At 40.2% G+C, this 18,006-nt stretch overlaps 1 protein-coding gene across 4 annotated transcripts in view; it reads left to right on the top strand.

Moving 5' to 3' along the window:
- LOC128170994 (zinc finger CCCH domain-containing protein 13-like) overlaps window positions 1–18,006 on the top strand; it is a 49,815-nt gene that overhangs the window by 28,716 nt on the left and 3,093 nt on the right. For all 4 annotated transcript variants that reach the window (XM_052836778.1, XM_052836767.1, XM_052836771.1 and 1 more), the window contains exons 18-26: window positions 6,517–6,606; window positions 6,956–7,094; window positions 12,646–12,772; window positions 13,089–13,141; window positions 13,425–13,516; window positions 13,659–13,785; window positions 14,113–14,324; window positions 16,678–17,173; window positions 17,558–17,878. In XM_052836778.1, coding sequence (XP_052692738.1) covers window positions 6,517–6,606; window positions 6,956–7,094; window positions 12,646–12,772; window positions 13,089–13,141; window positions 13,425–13,516; window positions 13,659–13,785; window positions 14,113–14,324; window positions 16,678–17,173; window positions 17,558–17,878 — 1,657 coding nt within the window. The remainder of the gene's footprint in view (window positions 1–6,516; window positions 6,607–6,955; window positions 7,095–12,645; window positions 12,773–13,088; window positions 13,142–13,424; window positions 13,517–13,658; window positions 13,786–14,112; window positions 14,325–16,677; window positions 17,174–17,557; window positions 17,879–18,006) is intronic.

The following is an 18,006-nucleotide window of genomic DNA, read 5'->3' as shown; positions in this document are numbered from 1 at the left end:
GATAGTTGCCTCCTCTGTTTGAGAGGGGTGGTCCATCCAAGTTCACAATGGTTTCTGTGAATTACAGTTATATTGAGGTGAAGGCATGGATGTTTCTACCTGTTCTGTTGTGTCCTGCTTTCAGCTTGTGTTCTGGAATGTCTGCTGACAATGCCTCCTACAGCATTAATCACAGGACTGTCACAGAGCAGGAGAAAGCTGGACAAAGGCCCTTGGGAGGAAAATGTACCCTCCATTGGTCCACCCCAACTCAGGAATTTCTAGCATTGTCCAAAGTTTTCTAAGGCTAACAGTAACATCTTTTTACCCATCTGTTATTTTTTTTTTTTAATCACATGAAGGGAGGACAATGCGAATTTTTACCTGGCCAAGATTTATCATAGGGAACTGTGGAAAAAATACGGTACTGACAAGCGATTAATCAGTGTATCTACTCCACAGGGGCTACCCAAGCACTGGCTAGTTGAGAGTTAGCTGGACAGTCCATACAGAAGTGGCACAGCGAGGGGAGTCAAGCTGTTTATAAGGGGCTTCATACCTTATTAGCAATCAATTAGAGTGACTCTTCAGTGTCAGTCATAATGGATCAAAATTCCTGGGAAGATTTCTCCACGTCTGACATATTGACCAGATGATGGCAAGGCAGCATGCTTTGTTTTATTACTGTCCCTATGAGTAATATACATGTCAACAAAAATCAAGTTGATGCATTTTGCTATAGTCTTTTAGGGAAATGAGTTTTTGACAGTGAACTGCTCTAAGTATTGCAGCAGGCTGAGCAAATGCCTAACGGTTCTTTGGTACTTTGAATGAAATGAAAACTTGACAACATAATTAAAAGATAAATTTATTGCCAGTTTACTGAATTAACTGTGTTATTGAAAAAGTTTTGAATAAACAATCAAAATATGATGAATCATTCATTCTCACGGGGGATTTGGTACCCAAGAATAACCACAAGTTTGAAAAGAAGCTATCAAATGATGTATGAAATTCGATGTGTATGGCACAGATAGTGTAACCTTGATGAGGTATTGTAGAGATGTGTGGGAGAGAGTATTGACACAGTGGGCTTCATGTGTCACAGAAAAAGGAAAGAGGATGCTGGATTACTGGTCCAGAAGATACAGCAATCTATTGGATAATATTGACTGAGAGTGGGACGAGAGTAAACTCCATACTTTAGGTAGCAATTGTTAGCAGGCCCTAGTCCAATCAATCGCTTGAACCAATTCACTCTTGTGTAAAGTTTGTAAAAAATTAATTGAATTGAAAATGAAATGTCAGGAACCTTGAAGGGTGGATTGAATTACGGAGACAAAGGAGAGGAAGGATCATTTTGAGCTGCCTCTTGTTTCCCTGCCTCCCCCTCCTCATCGTTGCATATTGAACGATTTATTGGCCAAACAGGAATGAATAATTCAGTAGATGTGGCAGGACAATGGGGCCACTTCATGTTTATCTCATTACTGGGACCAGTGTTCTGGTTATTAATGTCCAGTATATGGGGGGATGGGGACAGTTATGTCCACCCCCTGAGGGGGACTGTCATAACGACCCCATCAGGGTATCGTTGATCACAAGGTATTGGTCTGAGGAAAAGTCATTTAACTCTTCATTTCTCATCAAGATGTAAAGCTGCAGGTCTTCATGAATTATCCAGCAGAAACAAATCCCTACCCCACCAGCTGTATTACCATGTTAAAGATGATTTATCCAAACCATGGCTCTATGCTGCTACTTCTATTACAAAGATAATTCATTGGGATGATTCCTTAAATGTTCTTGAATTTAGTGGATTTAAATGTAATTGCATGTAAATTTCAGACAAAAAGATATAAATCTTGTAATGAACAAATTTGTGAATAATTCCAAAATGTAAATGGGTTTGTGGGAGATTGTTTCATTTTACCTGTAGAGAATTGCATCAGTGACAGGAATAACGGCCTATTTATAGGGACTTATTGATATGAAGTCTGGAACACCTGCCTTCAGGTGTTATAACTGGTTCATCCTTGATCACGCTCAGATGCAGTTTTGCCGTCATAATTAGGAAAAAAAAAAACCAAAAGATCTTGGATAACATATATCGAGTTAATACCATCCTGTGGCACTTCACTGCAAAGGAAAAGGCACGCGACAGCTGTCAGTGATTAGCAGCTAGGGTGGCGGAGATTTTTTTTTAAATTCTGGTTAACAACTTCATAATCCTATCGCATGTGTGTTTTATGCATGGCTGCGGCAACACACCATTCATGCAACACCTTTCTTATTTTAGGGCTGCTTTGTGTGATGTATATAGACTATGTCAACAAGACCCAAAGTCTCTCTATTGTTAACTTCTTCGATTTCTTCTTTTCTTGGCCTTTTCTTAGTTAAATAGAGAAAAAATTAAAATAGATTTCTATTGTTCCTTCATTTACGTCTGTTGTTTCAGGCTCGCAAGTTTGTATTTCTATTTCCGTGTGATTATAAATGATTGTAAAAAGGAATGTTGCTAGCGACCAATACACTATGTGAACACTCCTCATAATGATCAAGGACCTAGTTCCATTTTATCAATGGAAAAGCGTGGGAGAAGGTTCCAACTTTATCTTGGATAAGCGACATTTTACACCTCAAGTGGCCATTTCCTGTCCACATATGTCAGCATTAGGTCACATGTTTATTATTTATCACTTATTGATCATTTCAAAGTAGATATCAAAAGAATAAATTATTTGTATTTACAACAAGTATATATTAGAAATTAGATATTGATAATTACACAAAGTATATATTTAAAATCAAATTTACAAATATTGATCATTTCAAAGAAGGTATCAAAAATCAAATTTTTGCAAATATTGATTATTATTATTTATATACACTGTATGAATTAGAAATCAAATTACATATACTATTTCATAATAATTATATCTTATATACATATACAGGTCATAAAGAAGATAATTAAAATGATAAAATATCAAAGATACTAAAAAGATTTTTATGGAGACCCAGAAAAATATGGAAGGGTGAATAAAAAAATAAAATCAATATGAATTAGTGTAAATTTAGAAGCATGACTCCTTGTGTCTGGGGACCAGTGAGTCATCTGACCAGAAAAGTATATCAGTAAGTAGATCTATTTGATTTCATTTCCACTGCACATTCAAACATAGCTGCCAACAAATTGCACCAACAGTGTGCAGGGTAGACCCGGGCAGCTAAGGCAAACCGGAGCCCATTGTTGGGTTTTCTGGTCAGTTATAGCGAGCGCAGCTCGCCGGCGCGCAGCGCCGGCGCGAAGCGAGCTCTACCGGCAAGGCGTGTGTGAATAGAAAATTCGGACTAGTTGCACATTCATTCAACGGATTTTTTTGGCGTCAGTAAATCGGACCAGTAATGCATCGTTTTAATCGTCCCAGTAGTTCCCTGTAATCATGGCAATTTTTATCACTTCACACTCTCACGAGAATCAGCAAGACAAATTTAGACAGTAAAAACAATAACGATGTAAGCGACATACAGTCAATGTTACCTCTAAAGTTCATCTCAGTACACTTTCAATCAAAAATAATCGTGTGACGTCACAAACGTTTACACATTGATCCGATATATTTTTTCGGAGTCAGTAAATTTTGACCCACAATTCATAGTACCAATGGTTTCCAACCTCACGTTCCAACATCACGTTCTCCCGAGAATCAAAGTAAAACCTTTGAAAAGCTTATAAGATGTGTAATTTTAAGAACATCATGCTTTTTAAGTAAATAAAACAGTATACTTCGCATACTTTTATTTCTCAGGGGAGTTTTAAAGAGTAAGACGACACTTAACCAACGTCAGCTTTGACGTCACAATAAGCACTGATAAGGGGAAATTACTCTAATTGAAGTTATTGTAAATCTGCTGAAATGACCAAAATCCTCTTAAAATCTTGCAAAGGCTAAGATAAAGAACAGCTGACGAATAAGGACATTTCTTCAGATACAGGAAACAGTTGTAAATTGCACTAATTTGGATGAATGCTCACAAATATTTCATTCACTAGGCCTATAATTACGGTAATTTCCTGAAACGTAACGTTATACGTAGCTGCGCCTTTTTTTAAAGGGGGTGGGTGGGTGGATGGCAGCCTCATCCAAAAAATCTTTGCAAGCAAAAAGAAAAATAAATCATGAAAATTCTAATCCTTCAGCTCTTTAGCAGTTCAATGGTTTCTTTATTTTCACTTCCATTTATTACATGCGGGGGGAGGGGGGGGGGGGGGGGGCGGACAACACCATGTTCTTTTAACATGATAAGCAAATATTTTTAAGCGTAAATTAAAAATAAAATTAAACATTAATTATTTTTTTTTAAGTGGAGGGGCAAATCCATGGTAAGTCGATTTTCTATGTATAAATTGACAAAAATGAAAAAAATTTTAGCATGGGGGGAGCTCTATGATGAGTCAAGTTTTATATGTAAGTTTAAGAAAAAATGTCTACTGCAAAAAATGGGGAAATCAATCAATCAATCATAATCACAATCACTTTAAAAGAGGAGATGCAGTGCAATGAATATTTATATATTAAAATCTTTATTATTTAACAACATTGTATCTGAGATTAAACTATTGTTCTACATATAAATAAATAAATTATAACATATCTTATAAACTATGAATAATGAAAATTTACTGAAAAATAGGTATGTTTTATTTTTTGGCATTCAAATTTCACGTTGTTAATTTTATTTTATTAATTTATTATAATTCATTGTTTGATCACATGCTGTGCTCGCCCCAACGGTCGCACCGTAAAACATATTAGTACAAGTGCTAAATTCAATTCAATCTTCCTCGCTGTATCAGATTAAATATGATTCTTGTAATAAGATAAACAGATTAAAACAGCTCTATTGAAGTCCAACAGATTTGGCCGGAGAGAATTAGTGAGAGAATTGAGAGCAAGGGTCTGTAGGAGTTAGATAATGAATCCAGCATGGCCTTATTCAGCTGCAATCAGACATTTTATGTTGTTGTGGCATATGCTCTTTAAGCCTTTATTAGTCTGCCTGGGCTGAGTAGGGGCACCAAGGGACATTGGGTCATAGCTCGGGCTTATTAGCCACATTACAGCAATGTTCATTGATATCAATTCAGTCAAACTTTTTCTTCTGGTCATTCGATATGATTAGCAGAGGAAATAGATTTGCCATTACAGATGAAATTGTGGCTCTGTGGCAGTTCACAGAGATTCTGTGCTGATTACACACCATTACAGCAGCGGGGTAGCGGTCCACACTGGGAGAATCCCGGACCGTTCAATAGACTAGGTGCTAGACAGAGTTTATCTGTCCGTGAGTGGTTGACGATTCTGATCGCTTATTCCTACATAAATGTCTGACTCCTGGACCATTGCAAGGAGTCATTACATACCTCTGCCTTTAGGTTATGTATATAATATAACGAGAGAGACAGACGCGTTTCAGACGCTGTAGTTAGGGGACAGGATTGAACCGTGGCACTTAAATCAACTACTATGTATCCAATCAAAAAATTTGCTGAATTAACAAGTTTTTTTGTTGTTGATTTAATGGGAAATAGTACGGATAAAAATTCTGATTGAAGGCTGTAGAAAGTGAAAAAATTGCTTCGTTTTCACATTTTAAATATTGATTAATTAGATAAATGATGCACTTTCAGTGTCAGGTCTGATGTGGCTAATTGTGTTCCTAAGTGCTTGGGTTGAATAATTAAACAGATGGGAGTGCATCTCAGTTTAACTCCTCTAGGTATAAAAGGTCATGTCCATTTATTGACCTTGTCAGTTGTGTTAAGGTTGACGAAAATCAACACTATGACTACACCATTATGGGGCATATTTTATTTACCTTTTGCAGGGTTATTTTCGACTTGTTTATTATTTGCCCTTCTACACTGGCAAACAGTTTTGTCCCATCTTGAATTTGCCCAGACACATTTTTGTTCATGAATAGATGATTCAAGACACGGAATTTGCATAGTTTTAAATTTGCTCAAAGATAACGAGGGCAAAAAGGGGCAAAAATGAAATGGGGATGGACATTTCCCTGTTTCCAGTATCATGTTAGATTCGAGTAACAAGTCTACACATAGATTGTGGTTTTGTCAAGTTTCATCAAACCATACATGTACATCAGATTTCTACATTATGACATTGACCTTTGACCTTGATATGTTTGAGGTTTATTGAACATCAGTTATATTGTCTAATGTTAAACCTTTTAATGGCTATGATAGCCTGTAACTATATATATTTCCTTCATTTTTCATAGGGTGATTGAAATATTTCTATCATAAATACCATGAAATTCACCAGATAAGATTTTTGGTGCAGAAATGGTATTTGATTGCTTTTTTCTGCAAGAATATAATGAAAATTTAAAATTGATTGCTTTTTTCTGCAAGATTATGAAAATTTTAAATTGATTGCTTTTTTTAGCAAGAATATTATGAAAATTTAAAACATACAAAAAATTTCTTATTGAATGCTGGTTTATTTGTAGCTAAAGGAAAAACTCCGGCGAGAGCAAGAGAATCTGCCCCGCCGCACGTCGTATAGAATTGAGCTGAAGCGACGCGAGCAACTGGAACAGGTATAGTTTTATAGAAACACTGAATCCGCAATAACTAGTCCTGATGGAAATTTGTACATCATTTAAATGATGTGTAAAGTTGCTTACCAGCAAACATACAGAACATATTTTCATTTCTCTTGTCCATTTGAAAAAACAAATTAATCAGCATTCTAAATGATAATTCAGTTATGGTGTGCTCAATGATACATGCAAAGCAGTTTTTTTTCAGTTTTCCTCATCAATAAAAATAAGAATGCATATAAAACAAATAATAAACAAAGAGAAAATGAAATTGATATGCAACATGAAATGATATTAATAAAAGGAAAGACTGTTTGTGTCATTTAGAATGTGATGTCCCTTTTAGGAGAAAATTTTAGCTGAAGCCAAAGCTGATGAAGATAAACAAAGGCAGGCTGAGGAAGAGGAGAGGAGGAAGAAGCTCGAGGCAGAAAGAGAGGAGGAGGAAAAGAAAGCGAGGGAGGAGAGACAGAGGGCCAGAGAAGGTAGGGGGATAAAGAATGGGGAGAGACAGAGGGCCAGAGAAGGTAGGGGGATAAAGAACGGGGAGAGACAGAGGGCCAGAGAGGGCAGTGAGATTAAGAATGGGGAGACACAGAGAGATAAAGAATGGGGAGAGACAGAGAGATAAAGAATGTGGAGAGACAGAGAGCCAGAGAGGGCAGTGAGATTAAGAATGGGGAGACACAGAGAGATTAAGAATGGGGAGACACAGAGAGATAAAGAATGGGGAGACACAGAGGGCCAGAGAGGGTAGGGGATAAAGAATAGGGAGACACAGAGAGATAAAGAATGGGGAGAGACAGAGAGCCAGAGAGGGCAGTGAGATAAAGAATGGGGAGACACAGAGAGATTAAGAATGGGGAGACACAGAGAGATAAAGAATGGGGAGAGACAGAGGGCCAGAGAGGAAATGGAGATAAAGAATGGGAAGAGACAGAGGACCAGAGAGGGTAGGGAGATAAAGAATGGGGAGAGACAGAGGGCCAGAGAGGGTAGTGAGATAAAGAATGGGAAGAGACAGAGGGCCAGAGAGGAAATGGAGATAAAGAATGGGAAGAGACAGAGGGCCAGAGAGGGTAGTGAGATAAAGAATGGGGAGAGAAATAGGGCCAGAAAGAATAGTGAGATAATGAATGGGGAGAGACAGAGGGCCAGAGAGGGTAGTGAGATAAAGAATGGGGAGAAACAGAGGGCCAGAGAGGATATGGAGATAAAGAATGGGAAGAGACAGAGGGCCAGAGAGGGTAGTGAGATAAAGAATGGGGAGAGACAAAGGGCCAGAGAGGAAATGGAGATAAAGAATGGGAAGAGACAGAGGGCCAGAGAGGGTAGTGAGATAAAGAATGGGGAGAGACAGAGGGCCAGAGAGGGTAGTGAGATAAAGAATGGGGAGAGACAGAGGGCCAGAGAGGAAATGGAGATAAAGAATGGGGAGAGACAGAGGGCCAGAGAGGAAATGGAGATAAAGAATGGGGTGAGACAGAGGGCCATAGTGGGTAGGGAGATAAAGAATGGGGAGAGACAGAGGCCAAGAGAGGGTAGGGGGATAAAGAATGGGGAGAGAAATAGGGCCAGAAAGGGTAGTGAGATAAAGAATGGGGAGAGACAGAGGGCCAGAGAGGAAATGGAGATAAAGAATGGGAAGAGACAGAGGGCCAGAGAAGGTAGTGAGATAAAGAATGGGGAGAGACAGAGGGCCAGAGAGGAAATGGAGATAAAGAATGGGGAGAGACAGAGGGCCAGAGTGGGTAGGGAGATAAAGAATGGGGAGAGACAGAGGGCCAGAGAGGGTAGGGGGGATAAAGAATGGGGAGAGACAGAGGGCCAGAGAGGGTAGGGGGATAAAGAATGGGAAGAGACAGAGGGCCAGAAAGGGTAGGGAGAGAAAGAATGGGGAGAGACAGAGGGCTAGAAAGGGTAGAGGATAAAGAATGGGAAGAGACAGAGGGCCAGAAAGGGTAGTGAGATAAAGAATGGGGAGAGACAGAGGGCCAGAGAGGGTAGTGAGATAAAGAATGGGGAGAGACAGAGGGCCAGAGTGGGTAGTGAGATAAAGAATGGGGAGAAACATAGGACCAGAAAGGGTAGTGAGATAAAGAATGGGGAGAGACAGAGGGCCAGAGAGGGTAGTGAGATAAAGAATGGGGAGAGACAGAGGGCCAGAGAGGAAATGGAGATAAAGAATGGGAAGAGACAGAGGGCCAGAGAGGGTAGTGAGATAAAGAATGGGGAGAGACAGAGGGCCAGAGTGGGTAGGGAGATAAAGAATGGGGAGAGACAGAGGGCCAGAGAGGGTAGTGAGATAAAGAATGGGGAGAGACAGAGGGCCAGAGAGGGTAGTGAGATAAAGAATGGGGAGAGAAATAGGGCCAGAAAGGGTAGTGAGATAAAGAATGGGGAGAGACAGAGGGCCAGAGTGGGTAGGGAGATAAAGAATGGGGAGAGAAATAGGGCCAGAAAAAATAGTGAGATAATGAATGGGGAGAGACAGAGGGCCAGAGAGGGTAGTGAGATAAGGAATGGGGAGAAACAGAGGGCCAGAGAGGATATGGAGATAAAGAATGGGAAGAGTCAGAGGGCCAGAGAGGGTAGTGAGATAAAGAATGGGGAGAGACAGAGGGCCAGAGAGGAAATGGAGATAAAGAATGGGAAGAGACAGAGGGCCAGAGAGGGTAGTGAGATAAAGAATGGGGAGAGAAATAGGGCCAGAAAGAATAGTGAGATAATGAATGGGGAGAGACAGAGGGCCAGAGAGGGTAGTGAGATAAAGAATGGGGAGAAACAGAGGGCCAGAGAGGATATGGAGATAAAGAATGGGGAGAGACTGAGGGCCAGAGAGGATATGGAGATAAAGAATGGGGAGAGAAATAGGGCCAGAAAGGGTAGTGAGATAAAGAATGGGGAGAGACAGAGGGCCAGAGAGGGTAGTGAGATAAAGAATGGGGAGAGACAGAGGGCCAGAGAGGGTAGTGAGATAAAGAATGGGGAGAGACAGAGGGCCATAGTGGGTAGGGAGATAAAGAATGGGGAGAGACAGAGGGCAAGAGAGGGTAGGGGGATAAAGAATGGGGAGAGACAGAGGGCCAGAGAGGGTAGTGAGATAAAGAATGGGGAGAGACAGAGGGCCAGAGAGGAAATGAAGATAAAGAATGGGAAGAGACAGAGGGCCAGAGAGGGTAGTGAGATAAAGAATGGGGAGAGACAGAGGGCCAGAGAGGGTAGTGAGATAAAGAATGGGGAGAGACAGAGGGCCAGAGAGGGTAGTGAGATAAAGAATGGGGAGAGACAGAGGGCCATAGTGGGTAGGGAGATAAAGAATGGGGAGAGACAGAGGGCCAGAGAGGGTAGTGAGATAAAGAATGGGGAGAGACAGAGGGCCATAGTGGGTAGGGAGATAAAGAATGGGGAGAGACAGAGGGCAAGAGAGGGTAGGGGGATAAAGAATGGGAAGAGACAGAGGGCCAGAGAGGGTAGTGAGATAAAGAATGGGGAGAAACAGAGGGCCATAGAGGAAATGAAGATAAAGAATGGGAAGAGACAGAGGGCCAGAGAGGGTAGTGAGATAAAGAATGGAAAGAGACAGAGGGCCAGAGAGGGTAGTGAGATAAAGAATGGGGAGAGAAATAGGGCCAGGAAGGGTAGTGAGATAAAGAATGGGGAGAGACAGAGGGCCAGAGTGGAAATTGAGATAAAGATCGGGAAGAGACAGAGGGCCAGAGAGGGTAGTGAGATAAAGAATGGGGAGAGACAGAGGACCAAAGAGGAAATGGAGATAAAGAATGGGGAGAGACAGAGGGCCAGAGAGGGTAGTGAGATAAAGAATGGGGAGAGACAGAGGGCCAGAGAGGGTAGTGAGATAAAGAATGGGAAGAGACAGAGGGTCAGAGTGGGTAGGGAGATAAAGAATGGGGAGGGCCAGAGAGGGTAGTGAGATAAAGAATGGGGAGAGAAATAGGGCCAGAAAGGGTAGGGAGATAAAGAATGGGGAGAGACAGAGGGCCAGAGAGGGTAGTGAGATAAAGAATGGGGAGAAACAGAGGGCCAGAGAGGGTAGGGAGATAAAGATTTGGGGAGGGCCAGAGAGGGTAGTGAGATAAAGAATGGTGAGAGACAGAGGGCCAGAGAGGGTAGTGAGATTAAGAATGGGGAGAGAAATAGGGCCAGAAAGGGTAGTGAGATAAAGAATGAGGCCAGAAAGGGTATGGGGATAAAGGATGAGGAGAGACATAGGGCATGAAAGGGAGGGGGATAAAGAATGGGGAGAGACAGAGGGCCAGAGAGGGTAGTGAGATAAAGAATGAGGCCAGAAAGGGTATGGGGATAAAGGATGAGGAGAGACATAGGGCATGAAAGGGAGGGGGATAAAGAATGGGGAGAGACAGAGGGCCAGAGAGGGTAGTGAGATAAAGAATGGGGAGAGAAATAGGGCCAGAAAGGGTAGGGGGATAAAGGATAGGGAGAGACATAGGGCCAGAGAGGGTAGTGAGATAAAGAATGGGGCCAGAGAGGGTGGTGAGATAAAGAATGGGGAGAGACAGAGAGGGCAGGGAGATAAAGAATGGGGAGAGACAGAGGGCCAGAGAGGATAGGGAGATAAAGAATGGGGAGAGACAGAGAGGGCAGGGAGATAAAGAATGGGGAGAGACAGAGGGCCAGAGAGGGTAGTGAGATAAAGAATGGAAAGAGACAGAGGGCCAGAGAGGGTAGTGAGATAAAGAATGGGGAGAGAAATAGGGCCAGGAAGGGTAGTGAGATAAAGAATGGGGAGAGACAGAGGGCCAGAGTGGAAATTGAGATAAAGATCGGGAAGAGACAGAGGGCCAGAGAGGGTAGTGAGATAAAGAATGGGGAGAGACAGAGGACCAAAGAGGAAATGGAGATAAAGAATGGGGAGAGACAGAGGGCCAGAGAGGGTAGTGAGATAAAGAATGGGGAGAGACAGAGGGCCAGAGAGGGTAGTGAGATAAAGAATGGGAAGAGACAGAGGGTCAGAGTGGGTAGGGAGATAAAGAATGGGGAGGGCCAGAGAGGGTAGTGAGATAAAGAATGGGGAGAGAAATAGGGCCAGAAAGGGTAGGGAGATAAAGAATGGGGAGAGACAGAGGGCCAGAGAGGGTAGTGAGATAAAGAATGGGGAGAAACAGAGGGCCAGAGAGGGTAGGGAGATAAAGATTTGGGGAGGGCCAGAGAGGGTAGTGAGATAAAGAATGGTGAGAGACAGAGGGCCAGAGAGGGTAGTGAGATAAAGAATGGGGAGAGAAATAGGGCCAGAAAGGGTAGTGAGATAAAGAATGAGGCCAGAAAGGGTATGGGGATAAAGGATGAGGAGAGACATAGGGCATGAAAGGGAGGGGGATAAAGAATGGGGAGAGACAGAGGGCCAGAGAGGGTAGTGAGATAAAGAATGAGGCCAGAAAGGGTATGGGGATAAAGGATGAGGAGAGACATAGGGCATGAAAGGGAGGGGGATAAAGAATGGGGAGAGACAGAGGGCCAGAGAGGGTAGTGAGATAAAGAATGGGGAGAGAAATAGGGCCAGAAAGGGTAGGGGGATAAAGGATAGGGAGAGACATAGGGCCAGAGAGGGTAGTGAGATAAAGAATGGGGCCAGAGAGGGTGGTGAGATAAAGAATGGGGAGAGACAGAGGGCCAGAGAGGATAGGGAGATAAAGAATGGGGAGAGACAGAGAGGGCAGGGAGATAAAGAATGGGGAGAGACATAGGGCCAGAAAGGGTAGGGAGATAAAGGGGGGTTAATAGTAAGATATGAGTTAATGGGACATGGAATATCAGGACGGGGGTCCAGAGAGAGTGGGAAAAAAATGGAGTATAGATATCATGTGTGAGTCCAGAAATTTTTTATAATGGGTTGGGATAGGGATCTTCAAAATCAATCATCAGGAGACTAATAGAGAAGTGGAAATGTTAAAATAAATGAAAAAATCAAATAAAAAAATGGATATAGAGATAAAGATTGGAGTGTGTTGGATGGGTCATTTGTCATGGTTCTAATTGTTGGGATTTACGTTACAGAGAGAGCCAAGCGGCTGGCGCTGAGAGAACAGAGGGCAGCACTGTTGGCTCAGGGTAAAGAAATCCCCCCAGAGCTGATGTACGTGGCCAACACAAACAGTAGCAAGTATGTGGATGACCATGACAGGTTGGTATCACACAGGATGAATAAGGACAAAGAAACTTGTACCAGATAAAAAAAATCTTGTTTTCTTGAATGAGAGAGTACATGTATCTAGGAACTACAGCTATTCCTGTCCTTCCCATTCTATATTTGGTTCAAATTAGACACAGAAATACGATATTTGTTGATAATTATCAATTTTTCATTCACATGTATTGCTCCTCTTTGTTTGTAATTGATTCTTTGGGAGAGAATTTTTTCAAGGCTTTGATTTCTATATGTGAAAAAAGTGAGGAAATGTTATTAAGAGTATTGATATGTATCAATATGTATTTTACAGCTACACAAACAGGGTAGAATTAGATGAAGAAGTTGTGGAAGAAATGAATAGAGGTATGTGTTTTATCAGTCAAGGTTGACAGAGTTATTTCCCTTGAGATTAAATGTTCTAAATCACATGGATAACTCAATTACAGTGCTTGATTATTAAGATGTACAAGTAAATAACAGTCAATCTTTGTGTCATGTTCAAATTCGGTCATCTTGTATGATCATTAAAACATTTGATTAATGAATCTGCTTCTGGTAGTAACCTGCCTGTAGTCTGTCTTCTCTGCAACAAAATAATGAAATCTCATCCTCATTCTGATCGGTTTCCTCTGACTTCACCAAACAGTTCTAGAAATGGTGAAAGCCCACAAAGATGCCTGGCCGTTTGAAGAACCTGTCGCTGAGGAGGAGGCACCTGGTTACCATGACATTATCAAGGTCAGAATTAAACCACAGTAGCATTACCTAAAACATAGTATTACTACAAAAACAATTCAACGGTATCTGTAGAAATTTGACAAAATGATAAGTTATTCTGTTTGAACATTCAGTAATGCATGGCTTTACCTTTTGTTAACAGCGACCAATGGACTTGTCCACAATCGAAAAGAAGCTGACCAGTAGAGCGTATCGAACCAAGAACCGATTTGTCCAGGACTTGAATCTGATGCTGGATAATTGTAGGCAGTTCAACGGCGAAAACAGCGGTGGGTGTCGACTTTGTTTATGTGGCTTAGGCTGTATTTAATGCAACTTCTGTATAGGATTTTTTTTTTTAAACTGTTTAACTTTATTGATAGTTAGAAAATAAAGCGTTTCAAGCATAAGATATGTGTTTACTCACAGAGACAAAATGGTATTATAGAAATAAAATTCATACATGTTTGAAAGAAGTGAAAAGAAGAAAATCAGCTCAACCTTTAAGTTTAGTGTAACTCCCAACAGAGACAGCATTTTGTCATAGGGTCTTGTAGGGAAAGGTCAATACATGAAAATGATTCTTATATAAATAAACTATAATGCTTGCACTGTAGATCTTGGAGAAATGGCCTCAAGACTTCAGAGGTTTGTGAACAGGCTTGTCAAACAACACCTAGAAAAGGCAACCAGTGCTTACGAGGTGGATGAGGACTTCAGAGTCAGTAGAGGTGGAGAAACTGTAGAGAAAAAGTTCCGCCCAAAGCGTGGGGCTAGTTCACGAGCCAGAGACACACTCAGAAAAGCCATGGATGATGACGAGTTTGAGGTATCATAACACTACAGAAGCAGGATAAATCTTATACTGTGGTTACATCAATATTTATGAGTATCAATTTTCGAGGATTTAGAGAAAAAGATAGTTATTAGCGTACAAAGATAATATCAAAACAATATGTTTTAAGTTGTACTTCGTTTAATGTCATGAATTAACTCGAAAACTAAATGTTAGTTTTCAACAAAACCACAGTTGGTATGCGAGTTGCATATGAGAGTTGCATAATTATAGTTTTAATCAAATATCGTTGTTGCCCTTAAATTCATAATGGTCCAAGAGTTGGGTCCCTTTTGTTTTCGCGAGATTTAGTCTAAGGTTGATAAAAAAAACCAAATATAATGTATACAAAGAAATTGAAGTCAGCGTTACAAGTTTAACCAAACACCTAATGTGGCACAAATCTTAAGGTAACAACTCGCAGACCTCTAAAGCTTAGGTTATACCGAGCGCAGCGAGAGGCAAAAGCGAAGCTTAATGGTAACACGTATATATAAGAAAATCAGTGAAAAATGAAAGTTGAATCAGGGGTACTAAGGCCAAAAAATAGAAAGCAATAAAAGAAGAAATAAAAAAGAAAAGATTCGGAATCACGTAACTCTCTTCGGCTATTTCCGAAGACAAAACATGAACGCTTTAAGTCTGAAACATGACGTCATAATGTAGACTGAGCACGCGACGTTTAGTTTAACTTTGAGTAGGCAACCATGCTGGCGGATCCTACTGTGTGCGTTTCAAATAAATTTTGTACTACAAAAATCAAACTGCACTGTGTTAAATCTGCACTCGGTCCTACGGTCCCACCGTTTACATATTATATATTATACACATATAATATTTACATGTATTAGATAATGTACATACAATTACACTATTTGAAAGAATTCTGTACCTCTGTTTTCTGAATGCGTAATTATACCCCCGCAAACGAAGTTTAGGGGGGTATATTGGTTTCACCCTGTCCGTCTGTCCGTCTGTCCGTCTGTCTGTCTGTCCGTCTGTCCGTCTGTCTGTAGACGCAACTTTGTCCCCCCTATAGAATTTTTTATTACTGCATGGAACAGTTTGAAAATTTGTACATATGTTGAACACCATCTGAAGATGTGCACCTGCAATTTTTTTTAAGATCAGACAAGATTTAATGATTTTATGACAGTTTTCATTTTCCTTATTCTATATATTGTACACTAATGTTGAAAAGAAAGGGAGGTAATCCTTACAGATTTTATTAATTAATTAATAGAAAACACTCTAAAATATATTTATATAAATACATCCAGATGGAGTTTTTTGTCTTTATGTCTTAATTAATAAAAAAAAATTATTTTTTATAAGTATTCTATCAACTGACTATGCAAAGTTTTTGTTTGTCAATGATAAATTCTTAGGAGCTAATGAGAACATCAAAGACAAGTGTGGCTGAATTCATTCGTCCCAAGGGAGCCATTATCTGAGCCATGGCTCAGATGGAGCATGTGTTTAGGGGAAATTGATAATCTGTAAAATGGGTGATGGTTTTGGGGCTATTTTAAAACTGTTTCATGTAAACCAAAAGGTCTATCATTATAAGGAAATAAATAATATAATTATTAATAAAGATGTTATTTTTAGAGGTTGTTGAAATTTATTTGTCAAGTAATTTGATGAAGTGACCCTATTGGGCATTAATTTAAATGAAATTCAAAATTACTGATATGATTGTAGTGTTTTGGCAATTTTAAAATTGTTTGTAATATTAAATTTTCTTTTTTACATATTTTTACATAGTATGGTAATTATGGTAATGTTTTGGGAGTTTATTAAATTTAACAAACTCATCAAAGAAAATCATAGTCCTATGGGATCAATTTTCTGATATGGAGTTCAATTGTGCCATAGGAGAAAGTGAGGAAAATTTGAAACAACTAATTGCATCTGTCAAGACTCTTATTAGAAAGATATTGAAAGTTTTATCAACAGAAGAGCATTGCTTGGCTACCGGTATTTCTATTCACTGCAAAGGGAGGGGTTATTGTCATTTTGTTGGTTTTTCCTTAAATCAATTAAATTAAAAAAATATATCATCAAATACATACATTTGTAAATGTATTACTGTTATAGATATGTTTTTACAGTGAAATTCTGACAATTTTGATTTTAATTTTTCTTTGTTAACTTTTTTTTTTTTTTTTTTACAATTCTAGAATTTTTTTTTGTATGTGTTCCAAACCTTAATTATTATTCAATTCAATTATTTGTCCCATTTGAAATTAGCCTAGCGGGGGTATTAGTCCCATTAGGACAGTTCTAGTTCAATATAAGATTTTCATTATAGATTTAAATGGATGTTTTGTGATTTTGTTATCAGCAAGCCATGGATGAGGATGATGATGAGTACTATGATGATGAGGACTCCAACAGCAGTAGTTCTCGGTCCAGCAGGAAGAGACAAGACCGACTGATCCCAGAACTCTCGCCCACCATCAACCTCCGCGAACTGATCAAGCGACCCCTGGTCATTAACCCCAACACTAATAGCAAACTGGAGTGGGACCCCGAGAAGAAGGTGGTCCGACTGAATGGACAGAACGTGGTCAACCAGCAGTTTTTGGCGCGTGGGGAGACCCAGAAGTTTTCGCCGTACCAAGTGAAATCCGCATCTGGAGGGTCCGGGGGTAACTGTTTTGTGATGGACTCCTCGGGTAATCTCCAGCACACTGTCACACACAATGGCAAGACGTTCATCTTCCAGAACAAACCCACCGGCAAAGTGACCCCCAGACCGACCTCATCTTCCACCTCATCCAACCCACAGAGGAGCCTACTGACCACTGTGTCCCAGAAAGGCCAGGAGAAGACAACAGGTAAACACATCCTATGTAAAGAAAAACAAGTGGAATAAAAGAATTAAAGAAAGAGCCCTGATAAAGTGCTCTTAGCATTAAAATATGAGTAAAATATTGTACACATGCAAGAGAGATCTAGTTTTTACAGGGTAGTTTAGAAAAACATGTACTTTAATTTAATATGCTTCTTTGAAAAAAAAACTGGAGTTGAAGGTGGCATTAACACCATTTTCTAACAAACAAAAAAAATGAGGATAAAAAGTCTTTATTCTATATGCTTTTTTCAATGAGAATGCTGCAGCATGTTTCATGGAATTCTATGGTATCTATATCAGTACCTATTATCCAAATGCCTAATCAAAGTAATTTTTATAGAAAATATTTCATTTTTGCTGTTTCTAGGTCAGTCGGATCTTTTAGCAGGTCACGGTCAGGGTGGTGGTTCAGTGAAGGTCAGCTTACCAATCTCCCAATCAGCCTTGACCCCAGGAAACCAGTTTGTGGTGCAAACCCCGCAGGGACCAAAGACTATACGTATCGTGTCCACCACTGCCCCCACTCAGACAGTTTCCTCGGCGACAGGTAGTCAGACTCAGTCTGCCTCCCCGGCCGCCTCCACGGCAGTGTCTGGGGAGGGGATCAAGGTCTCTGGGGGTATGCTGGTGGTGGATGGCCAGGTCACAGGAATTCCAGTGTCTGGAAAAACAAGAATTATTTATAAAGGTTGGTACTAGACTAACAGTGAAATGATATTTGGCAAACAACTGCAAGAAATAAAATGATATTGCTATAGTGATAATACATTTATATATTCAATATTAAAACAAATTGTATTTTTCTTATACAAAGTT

The sequence above is a fragment of the Crassostrea angulata genome, chromosome 1 (assembly GCF_025612915.1).
Source record: "Crassostrea angulata isolate pt1a10 chromosome 1, ASM2561291v2, whole genome shotgun sequence".
Lineage (NCBI taxonomy): Eukaryota > Metazoa > Mollusca > Bivalvia > Ostreida > Ostreidae > Magallana > Magallana angulata.
Note: the sequence above shows the minus strand (reverse complement) of the source record. Positions and strands in the feature narration are given on the sequence as shown.